Source organism: Callionymus lyra, chromosome 2 (assembly GCF_982586985.1).
Source record: "Callionymus lyra chromosome 2, fCalLyr1.hap1.1, whole genome shotgun sequence".
NCBI lineage: Eukaryota > Metazoa > Chordata > Actinopteri > Syngnathiformes > Callionymidae > Callionymus > Callionymus lyra.
The window spans coordinates 31,129,197-31,141,926 of NC_141819.1; the positions used below are offsets into that span (position 1 = coordinate 31,129,197).

The 12,730-nt window shown below is 38.1% G+C and overlaps 1 protein-coding gene across 1 annotated transcript; it reads right to left on the reverse strand.

Moving 5' to 3' along the window:
- Positions 1 to 5,924: 5,924 nt before the first annotated feature.
- Positions 5,925 to 11,734, reverse strand: gpx7 (glutathione peroxidase 7). The gene is made up of 3 exons (XM_087782945.1): positions 11,576 to 11,734; positions 8,384 to 8,645; positions 5,925 to 6,161 (listed from the first exon to the last, which is right to left on the reverse strand). Exons 1-3 carry the CDS (start codon positions 11,705 to 11,707, stop codon positions 5,998 to 6,000), a joined length of 558 nt encoding a protein of 185 aa, XP_087639071.1. The 5' UTR covers positions 11,708 to 11,734; the 3' UTR covers positions 5,925 to 5,997.
- Between the last annotated feature and the right edge of the window lie 996 nt (positions 11,735 to 12,730).

Genomic DNA, 12,730 nt, shown 5'->3' on the forward strand with positions numbered 1-12,730 from the left:
CAACAACAGCAGGTGCCTCTATCTCAAATTTCAGGCCAACAACAACTGAATCATTGCCAAAAACTGTTGGTGCCACTACAACAATTTCCAAACCAACAACTGCTGGTGTCTCAACAACCAATCCCAATCCAACAACAGTGTTTGTTTCAAAAACAACAGCAGGTGCCTCTACAACAACCTTCCATCCTACAACAACTAAATCAGTGTCAACAAGTGTTGGTGCCACAACAACAACTTCCAAACCAACAACTGTTGGTGCCTCCACAACAACTCCAAATCTTACAACACCAGTGTCAACAACAACAGCAGGTGCCTCTTTCACAACTTTCAGGCTAACAACCACTGAATCTGTGCCAACAACTGTTGGTGACACTACAACAACTTCCAAACGAACAACTGCTGGTGTCTCGATAACAACTCCCAATCCCACAACAACAGTGTCAGTGTCAAGAACAACAGCAGTGGCCTCTACCACAACTTTCAGGCCAAAAACAACTGAATCAGTGCCAACAACTGTTGGTGCCACCACAACAACTTCCAAACCAACAACTGCTGGTGCCTCGACAACAACTTCCGAACACACAGCTTTAGAGTCAACAACAGCACGTGCATCTAACGCAATTTCAAAAACAACAACAACTGATTCATTGTCCACTACTGTTGGTGTCTCGACAACACTTTTCGAATCCACATCAGCTTCAGTATCTACATTAAAAGCAGGTGCATCTACTACACCTTTCAAACCAAAAACAACTGATTCAGTGTCAACAACTGCTGGTGTCTTGACAGCCACTCTCAATCCAACAAAAGTGTCTGTTTCAAAAACAACAGCAGGTGCCTCTATCACAAATTTCAGGCCAACAACAACTGAATCAGTGCCAAAAACTGTTGGTTCCACTACAACAATTTCCAAACCAACAACTGCTGGTGTCTCAACAACCACTCCCAATCCAACAACAGTGTCTGTTTCAAAAACAACAGCAGGTGCCTCTACCACAACCTTCCGTCCTACAACAACTAAATCAGTGTCAACTAGTGTTGGTGCCACTACAACAACTTCCAAACCAACAACTGCTGGTGCCTCCACAACAACTCCCGATCCCACAACAACAGTGTCAGTGTCAACAACAAAAGCACGTGCATCTACCACAACTTCAAAACCAACCATAACTGATTCACTGTCAACTACAGTTGGTTCCTCTATAACTGGTTCAGAACCCACAACTGCTGGTGCCTCGACAACAACTTCCGAACACACATCAGCTTTAGAGTCAACAACAGCACGTGCATCTACCGCAACTTCAAAACCAACAACAACTGATTCAGTGTCAACAACTGCTGGTGTCTCGACAGCCACTCTCAATACAACAACAGTGTCTAATTCAAAAGCAACAGCAGGTGCCTCCATCACAAATGTCAGGCCAACTACAACTGAATCAGTGTCAACAACAGTTGGTGTGATTACAACAACTTCCAAACCAACAAATGCTGGAGCCTCGACAACCACTCCCAATCCCACAACAACAGTGTCAGTGTCAACGACAACAGCAGGTGCGTCCATCACAACTTTCAGGGCAACAACCACTGAATCAGTGCCAACAACCGTTGGTGCCACTACAGCAACTTCCAAACCAACAAATGCTGGAGCCTCGACAACCACTCCCAATCCCACAACAAAGGTTTTAACAAAAACCTCTGGTGCCTCTACCACAACTTCCAGACCAACAACAACTGAATCGTTCTCAACAACAGTTGGTGCCACTACAACAACCTCCAACCCCCCAACAACTGATTCTGTGTCAACAACAGTTGGTGCTGTAATAACACCTTCCAAACCAACATCTGCTGGAGACTTGACAACCACTCCCAATCCCACAATAACAGTGTCGGTGTCAACAACAGCAGGTGCATATACCACACCTTTCAAACCAAGAACAACTGAATCAGTGCCAACAACTGTTGGTGCCACTACAACAACTTCCAAACCAACAACTGCTGGTCTCTCAACAACCACTCCCAATCCAACAATAGTGTCATTGTCTACAACAACAGTAGGTGCCTTTACCACAACTTTCCGTCCAATAAAAACTTATTCAGTGCCAACAATAGTTGAAGCCTCTACAACAACTTACGAACTAACAACTGCTGGTGTTACTACAACAACTTCCAAACTAACAACATCAAATTCATTGTCAACAACTGTTGGTGCCACTACAACAGACAAGACTACAATTGATGATTCAAGGACTACAGCAACTCATGGAGAAACTTCATCGATAACTTCACTTGGATTACAAAAAAACACTTCAGTGTTTGATGTGATTACAAGAGCTACAGGTCACACAACAACTGTTGATCAAGCTGCAGTGGCATTACAGTCAACTGCAACTATTACTTCACCAACAGAAGTGTCCTCTACAACAGTTACTGAAATTGTAACAACTTCTTCTGCAATTATAATCAAAGATTCTCCTTCAACAATGTCCCACACAACTACAGGTGAACCAAATTCAGCGTCTGTTGCTTTAACAACTGATGCACCAACTGCATCACCAGTCCAGACAACAGAAGCAGCTGCAACAGATGCTCATATAACATCGCCACTAACAAAACCTTCTGAAGTATCAGCATCTGAAGAACCAAAGACAACAGTGTCTATGGCTGTTAATTCAAGGACTAGTGCAACTCCTGGATCAACCACATCTGCATTTTCACTCTCTTCACGGAAAATCTCAACAGTCTTTGATGTGATTACAAGAGCTACAGGTCACACAACAATTGTTGATAGAGCTACAGTTGCAGTACGGTCGACAACGACTCCCACAACAACAGTGTCAGTGTCAACAACAGCAGGTGCCTCTACCACAACTTACCTGTCCCACACAACTACAGGCGAACCAAATTCAGCTTATGTTGCTCTTACAACTGTTACACCAACTGCATCATCAGTCCATACCTCAGAAACTGCAACAGGTGCTCATCTAACATCACCACCAACGAAACCTTCTCAAACATCAGCATCTGAAGAACCAACAACTGCTGATCAAGCTACACTTGCAGTACAGTCATTCACGACTGGAAGAAGCACAATTGAAGTTGAGTCAACCTCTCTAGCTCAAGTTACTGACGGTACAGACGTCTCTGTTTCCTCGAATAAAGCGTCAACAGCAACGTCTAATTCACAATTTTCAACTGTCTTAAAAACCAGCCCATCTCTTAGTACAACTTCACATGGAAACTATTTAACAGCATTTGAAGTGACGACAGGAACTGCAGCTCAAGCAGCAACAAATCTGGTGTTAACATCTGAAAGATCTTTCTTGGCAACAACACAACCACTGAAAAACACGACAGCAATTTCAACAATGAAAGCAATCATAACAGCGCTGACAACCCAGAACAGAAGGGAAAGAACTTCAACGACAAAACAAAACTCTGTCCAAAGCTCAACTTCCCCAAAAGTTGATTCACCCACAACAACTCCCAAGTCGACCCTAAAGGCATTGTGCCCAGTTAATTCTGGTTCAAGTGCCACGGGCTTGTGCTCAACGTCAATAACAACCGCAGCTCCTGCAACCACTAGACCTTCAGTTGACAGTCCAACGACCAAGGCCACTTTCTCCACACTGAAAAATCTCATTACAGCTTTGAGGACAACAAAGAGAACTTCAACCAAACCCACCACGAGGATGCCCACTATTTTCAAGTCAACCATTAAACACAGCACTGTACCTAAAACGGTCAAACCAATGACTGTCATCGTGATTCCGGCGGGAACCCCCACTCCCACAACAACATCAGCTGGTAGCTCAGTCAGCCTTGGCCTCGGCCCTCTTCTGCTAACACTGTTCCTATATTTGCTCTTTTAAATTGAATGAAGGACCTAAACGTCTCTTTCAGTATTGATGGTGGCATGAAGTCTTAATCATTACACACTTTTACCAATGTATTTATTGAAGCTCCAATCAATTTGTGTCTTCTTATATTTAAATCTGTAATTGACTCGAGATGTTGATTTTAATTTATTGACTGTCTTAAATATGTAGCCTATTTAATAATTATTGCTGATCACTGTAATTTGCTGTGCAGGTGTTTTCATCATATACAATAAATCTTCTGCAAAGCTCGCAAAGATGATGAAGTTTGTGTGTTTTCCCCTTAAATAAGATCATCTATCCACTAACCCAAATTATTGATTTGTATTGAGGAAATTCAAATAATGCAAAAATATTGTATTCCTTTTAGTTTGACAGTAATCACAATCTTTTGGTATGAAAAAAAAAGCAACCAAGTACAGATGTACAGCTGACGAATTACAGCGCACCCCAGTGTTAACAAAGCATGTATCCGATCAAGAAAACTAGTAGAGAATACTTCTGCCAAGGAGCCAATTACAAACAACTTTATCAAACAGCATGCATTCAGATAAATAGCACATTACTTGGATGTAGTGTGAGGGCAGGTGGACCATTATATTCTGACATTTTGGTGAGTCAGCTTAAAAATTGCTAAGTGTTGTCTCTTTCTAGATTTATATAGAACATTCATATTAATATTTTAATAAATTGTTAGGAGGGATTTAATACAATATACTAAATATGTATATTAAATATTAAGGCTAAATAATGTCTAATATCACTATTATTTGATCAATATGTGGGAAAGAAAAATCTTGATCCAAACCAAGATAATATAATTAAGTATCAAATTTTCAACAAAATAAAATCATGTAGCGAAAGGCTTTGCAATATGAAATCACTATAGATTTTGGGTGAGTCTGGTTAATGCCAAAATAAAGAGTACACGTGTTTCAAGGTGATAGTAGGTCCAAAAATAAACATCCCTGTGATGAACGCTGGAGCATTACACAAAGTCTATCAATCACAACACTGGTTTGTCACCTGGCCACACTAGAGAGACCAGATCAGGTGCCTCTTTGAAATTCTGTTATGTTTGCTAATGAGTGTTTTAAATATCAATTATGGGTGTGTTAGAATCACACAAAAGAGGGATTTGAGTGTTTACAATATAAGTGGATTAACTGTCATGAAGGCACAAACAACCTGAGTAAAAATGTTTTGTGGGGTTACTAAGAAATAAGATGAGTCACTTCATAGGAAAATTCACGCAGAGAAAAAACGTTTCCCTTCAATGAAACTTGTGTTTGCTCATCGTTATTGTATTTAAGAAATCTTCAGAAGAGTAGCAAAATATGATAAATAATTTAATTGATGCTTGAATAAAGACAGACAGACAGAGATGAACAGAAAAAGGACAGAGAGGGAGAGATGGGCAGAAAGAAGAAAAAAGAACGAGCGACAGACAGAAAGAAAATAGGTAAAGAGATGGACAGAAAGACAGAAGGATAAAGTTTGAGAGACAGACAGAAAGAGGGACAGAGATAGAGACTGACAGAAAGACAGCAGGATATAAGTTGAGAGACAGACAGACCGAAGGACAAAGAACGAGCAACAGTCAGGACAAATATAGAGAGACAGACAGACAGAAGGACAGAAATAGAGAGACAGACAGAAAGATGCACACAGATGGAGAGACAAACAGACCGAAGGATAAAGTACAAGCAACATTCAGAAGGACAGAGATGGACAGACAAACCAAAGGACAAAGGGCGAGCGACAGACAGATAGAAAGAAGGACAGAGATGGAGAGACAGACAGGCCTAAGGACAAAGTACGAGCAACAGTGAGAAGGACAGAGATGGAGAGACAGAAAGAAGAGCTGATGTTTAAGAGTCAGTCAGACACTGAAGGAGATAAACATGTGTGAGTTAGTGACAGAGATGAGTGAGTTACACAGAGATCGAGATACAAAGACAGAAAGACATCAGAGAGAGTGAGATCAAGACGAAAGGACAGGCGTATACACAGAGTAAAACAGTAAGAAAACAAACTGCCTGGAAGTGGTCATCATCACAGTGCGTTTATTTGACAGTAGAAGAAGAAACTCGATCAGAGCCTCCAGAAAGAACACCATCTCTCAGAGCTCTTCTTTCTTCTTCAGGATGATCTGCCGCACCATCTCTGCAATTTTAGGTCGGATCTCTTTGACGGGAACTTGGGGTCCCCAGGCGTCCACCACCTTCCCCTCGACATCGATGAGATACTTCCAGAAATTCCAGTCGGGCTCTTTCCCAGAGGACTCTGTGAAGGACAGTCACGAGAAGAGTCTTTGAACATCATCTGCAGAAGAATGTTTGCTCTGCTAAATGTGTCACACCAGATGAATGACGCTAAAATCCATTTGTTTTTTCTTTGTCAGTGCTGAGAATGATTGATCACAGTGGAGCTTATTTCAGAGCGTCAAGAAACCATCACACAGTGATTGTTGGTTCTGCCTTTCCAAAACAGCACTAGTTACCAAGGTGGGTTGAGGCCCACATTTAGCCCCAATTGGATTTTCTTACACAGAAAGAAAAGAAAACCTTTTTTTCTGTTTGTCTGAAATGTGTTTCGCCTCATGGACTTTTAGGGAACCATCCCAGGGCTCCTGCTGACTCAGCGTTATTATCTGTTTTTTTTTTTTTCATAGAGTAAAACCTAATTTTTATGTCTGACGTTCTGTTTTTACCTGAAGGTCGGTCCAGGAAAAAAAGGCTAATATTTAAACTCTCCCTGGTGCAAATAAAGCTTGGGGACTCGTGCTGTACAGGTCACTTGGGAGAGGAAATTGTGGCCCGCTATGCGGTCCGCATGAAGTTAAAAACAATAATATAAAACTGACCATGTAGAAATGTTTCTGATGGGTATCTAAACATTTGATTAACTCTAAATATAACTGTTTTCCTCTTATCTATTTTTCAAGGTTTGTTTTGTTGTCATTTTTTAAATAAACTTTTATATTATATTTTATCTTAAAATCAAATTTTCAAATTGTTTAATGGCATAATCCCTTTCATTTAGGGTCTTTTATTTTCATTTAAAAAACTTAAAATGTAATTAATTTAAAAAATGAAAAGATATACAATGAGACTTAGAGTAAAGCTTATATATATATTATTATATTTATTAACTTTCCGAACATTCAATGGTCCCTTCTTTCTTCGGGCTTGACGGCCCAGTACAACAGTTGCAGTGTATAATGTGGCGCTTCCGTTAGATTTTAGATGGACGAGGTTAACTTCAAATAGGTTTGTTCTGAAGAGTACTATGAAATATTTTTTTTGGGTGACATATCAACCTTAAAAAAACAACAAATCGGAGAAGGAATCAATTGGAAAATTGATGAATCAGGACCTATTTACAAAGATGAAACAAGAACGTGTCTTGGCTGACCTTCCTCTTATAATCTTAAGACATTCTTATTTGTGTAGGCTTTTCCCTGATTTTCTGGGACTCCTGTGTTTTTCTTTTGTTTCTTGACCTTTTTTTAAGTATATAGTTTTAACTGTGTATTGTTCTTGTTTGTTAAAGCACTTTATAAAGCAATGATAACAACATTTTTTTAAAGGAACAAGAAAATCCTGGGAGATGCTGGCGATGACTGAGGACAAGAGGATACAGTTGACTCCAGCCGCTTTTAAAGCCGATATTTAGAAAAATTTAGTTACGACTTCGTCAAGAGTCACGTGGTCTGTGGAAATTATGCAACACCGGAGTCAAGTCAATACTGCTAATATATTGCCAGATTCTTGCCAATACACGCGACAAATAAACATATCAACTTTGCTGCTTCAATGTGAAATCACATCCATGTACAACACGCCTGAGGCTCGCCTCTCTCATTCTGAATGAGCTTTAAGTCCAGTTGCAGCCTCGCCTGCTGAATCACCAACAGAACAATATTTGAGTGACAGGATGATTTGTGATCCACTCGGATTGGTTCGCATTATTCGGTTTAAGTTAAATAAAGGCAATGAAACCATTACCGGGTATAATCCTGCATGTAATCATAAAACACATTCATATCAATCAATCATGGTGTTACAGTAGAGAACACCCAACTACGTCATCTACTGCTGGACTAGCTCTGTTTTTATTTATGGCTGTAAATTAGTGGAGAAAAATGGTAAATCACATGAAAAGGGAAAAAGTGAACTGAAGTCTTTCATTTCAGCACAAACCACAACTTGTACTGCGGTCAAACTACTACGGTTCGTGAGTCGAACTTAAATTTGATATATATGATGTGATTATAAAGATCATCATTTGGATGTGAGAAGGAGGAGCAAGCACAATAAAAGATGGATGGATGAAAAGAAATAATCCCATTAAAGGTGCAGAAAGAGCACATAAAACCTGACCCATTGTTTTGTTAACTATTATATTGTCCCATTGTTGAAATAATCTAATAATTATAATAATAACACACATCTATCAGTGTGGATCATGTCTTTTATACTGTGGATGATATCATAAGAACTCACCAACAAGGTGCTTGTAAACATTGTTGGCTCCGGGGCCCACCACGGCGATCTTACTGAACAGCGGGAAGGAGACCCCGTAGACTCTGCGCACAAAGCTGTCGATGTCCTTGTCACTTCCGGGTTCCTGCTGGCCGAACTGGTTGCAGGGAAAGGCTAAAACATTGAAGTGGTACGGGCCGAAGTCTCGCTGGAGCTGCTGCAGGGCCGTGTAGTGCTCTTCTGTGAAGCCACACTCGCTGGCCACGTTGACCACCAGAGACACCTGAGAGCACAGAGATGCCTTGAGGTTTCTTCAAGACCCTTTATCCCAGACTCCACATTCTTTACTTCACTAATGATTGTGAAACAACACTCAACCAGCCTTCTAAATAAAACTCCCTAACTCGATAAACATATCGCTCCAACACTACTCTCTTTCTGTTTCACTCCCTCTCAGTGAACTCATCAGTGCTGCTGTTTAATTTTTAGCACTTTTTGACCTTCTTTTTTCATAAGACCAATAGTTCATGTTTCATTAGGCAGCACTTTCAGGTGTTTTTGTTTAAATGCGGATTGGCTGAAGCTTCAAAGTGATTCAGAGATTTAAAATGGAAAATTTAAAATGATGTCGAAATGTACAATGCAACTATTCAAGAAAAAATCAAATTTTAACAGTAATTCAAGGTATTAAATTCAACTATTCTGACGAACAGAATGACATTCAAACATATAAAGTAATTATTTTGAACCATGTAACAATTTAACAAAATGTCAAATGTCAATGTGTACTAAAGAAACAATTGTCACATAAAATGTTTCATTAAATGTTATTTTTCGCCTCACGGAGTGGGCTATAGAGATTTATTCTACCGTCACTAAAAGTGACACGGATTGTTGAATCTTCAAAGAAACTGCCAGATAATCCTAGTCTATTTTAAGACCTTCAACTGGAAGGTACTTTGTGATTTGTCAGCAGAAATCATGACTCAGCCCTTGTTGCACATCTCCCGATAAATCAGAACTAAATCTTCAGTCATTAATAAAGCGTTACGGCCATAATAGAAGGACTGAAATACTGTTAATAATATTTAATACCGCTCAGACTCCTTCACGTTATTTTAAGGGAACTCCCAGCAGTTACACAAATGCTCACTTACTCACGGCTCTGAAGAGGAGACTTAAGCCGGGTGCTTCAGAGCACAAAAGCTCTTGACAAATTACAGTTTGGACAATGGAGATGATTTTGAAAACAAAGTTGACTCATTGACAAAAACCTACTTAACTATACAAACAAAACATATTGTGTTTCATCTTCTGTCCGTCAGCAGATATTCTTATGGAATAGTGTACGGCCAGGGTGTGGGATCAGAGTCTAAGAGGTTATTTATTGTCCAAATACACAACATTTCTTACACACCTTGATGACAGACGTCACACTTTAGATCAATCCTCAGGTCACTGTAGACTGATCATGTTTAAATACTTGTTTGCCTAATGTTATATTAATATTATTTGTCTTTGTTACTTAAAAAAAAATATTGTTTTAAGGACAATTTCATACACTTTTTGTATGTTTTTTTCCCTATGGCTATTAATCATTAGGGAATATTTAATTTAACATATGATTTTAATTAAAAAAAACAAACAAACTTTGTCCTCTTAATAAATTATGAAATCAGATGTATTATTTCTTTTCCCCTTTTTAAGTCACTCTTTTTGCCACATTTTTATTAAGGAATGTACATTTTTCAAATTGAATTTAGCTATATAGATCTTCCTTACTTAACTTTTCATCCACTTGTTCTTTTATAATTGTTTGTATTCTATTGTGTCTGTATTTAAGCATCTTATGAAAGTCATATTAATGACTTCCTAGAGTTGGACCATGCGTCACAAACGTATGTGTTGCGTCACAAGTTTAAAAATCACATTTCTGCCCTGGAATAAACACAAGTAGAGAAAAACAAAAACATCAGCCATGACCAAGACTTCAGAAGTGTTACCTTTGTCGGGTGTTAGTGAGGAGGTCATGCAGGTAACCAGTGCAGGTTAGTAAAGTTTACATTGTGAAGAGTCGCGCCATCAGTCACAAGGATGGCTGAAGAGTGACATCTAGTGGTGAGATAAAGACGGTTTTGAGACGCCAACGACCAGTGCGAGGAAACAAAAAAAAACCAAAGCAATAAAATATTTTATTGCCATTGCTGTTTACAAAATATAGATATATAGAATATAGAATAATATAGAATATATATAAAAGAATGAAATTAGATAATACACAAAATAAGCGATCACATACATATACCTTGCTTAAAGTAAAACACATACAAAACTGAAAACAAACAATACTGTACAAAATGTTTCTTATAGCTGATAAAAACGATGTACGGTTTAAAATGTACCCATTACTGATTCAAGACTTAATATTACCTTTACAGTTATTGGTTTGTTTGTTTTTTGTAGGACTAATTCTCTCTTACTTCTTTTCATTTGAGTATTTAATGTATGTTAACTGTTTTTAAAAGTAAAATTACCTTTGTTTCATACCGTTTGTACATAAAATAAAAAAAATGAATCATGTGAATAGTAATAAATAATAATAATTAAAAAAGATGCTGATAAAATTGTATATAACACGAATCGAGAAAACAGTTTTAAACATCAACGTAAAAAAAATGTTAGTTTAAAATAGAAAGGAAGAGAAAAGGAAAGAGAACAAAGGTAGTTTGCAGTGTTTAATGCACAAAAACAACAAATCAAAATTTAGAAGAAGTTAGGTAGATGACATTAATGAAGATTTATTTTATCAATGACATTCAAACATGCATAATGTCATCCACGATGCAATGGAATTGTTCTGAATAAAATGACAGACTCAGGACACATTGAAAGGATGGGGGCAGTGCAAGTTTTGTATAAAGTGCTAATCTAAAGGGACAAAGCGGTGGATAAGAGCTATTTGTGTTGGATTTGTTTGCTGTATTGTTATTTTCGTCTTCATTGTTTTTTTCTTTTCTTTATTGATACAACTTATAAGACTTCAAAGTACTGCGGGTCTGCCACGTAGACTGTCTGCTCCTCCTGGTGATCAGACCCCCCAAAATCCAACTTCAAAGAATCCCAAGCTGTCGTCAACTTCATAAAACTCGTATTTACGAGGAATACATAAGTGTTCTTCATCCAACATGCGATCGTGCACAAATACAAACTCACCGATCCCCGGTACTTGTCCAGCGACACTAACTTCCCTCTGCTGTTCACTACTTTGAACGTATAAAAGTCTTTTTGTTTGCACTCTACGAGGCTGAATAACGTCAACAACACAGCTAGAGCAGAGGAGAGCATCTTTGCACGACTGCCAACGAAGCAAAAACCTTCTCAACTCTGTCAAGAAACCAGGTGAGGACGACTTCCGATCATGGCCGGAAGCTACAAAATAAAAGTTCCCTTGAGTGAACATTGTACATAGAAATGGTTGTATTTATGTTTTGCCTTTTTTTTCATTTTTATCTAATTATAAATAGTAATTATACAAATGAAATTACAGCAAATTATCTTACAAAAGAGTTCAAACATAGGAATAACTAGCTAATGTAAATAACATGATCCTGTACTACTCACTTGTTGGGACAGAGTAAACGTAAGTCACATGTATTTTCAATTCTACATGAAAAAGCAAATATGGAAATAATACATTAATAGAGTGTAAAAAAAAGTGTTGAAGGTTTTGCACCGTGCGTGGTGCGCGGGTCTTTTAATAATAATAATGCATTTTGCTTTGATTTAGGATTCAAGGAATATACTGTTATTCCGAATCAGGAATCTGTTTTTTCTTTCCATTTTTTTCTTTTTTCTTCCCCATTCTGTTCACCTCCATTTCTCTCTCTTCAGGTCACATTAAGGATTTATTTAATTCTCCTCCTGACCTTCAACATGACAACCATTTTATTAAACTACAACATTTATTTGAGCATGTTACCTTTTGATTGATAATGTCTAAATACATGTATGAAATGTATTGTTATTAATGTGTTTCTGCGACATATAAAGTTTATTTTTGCTTAGTGCCCCCCTTATACCAGCAACAGAATATAATGAAGTCCTTTCATTATATTCAGGATTAGTATTCTTGTCCTTGTTTTTGTATGGCACCAGTAAGATTTAAGTCTGTACCTCCTTTACCTGCAAACAAACTGCTTTTAACTATGTGCTTTTATTTAATTATGTAGGTTGTTTGTTTGTGATTTTATTGTTTTTCTTTTGCGCCTGCTAAGTGACTTTGATCATTTTTAAAGAAGCTGATAAATCAAATATGTATCTCATTCTGTTTAAGGTGGCAAAAATCCTTGGCTGCTAAACCAAAGCATC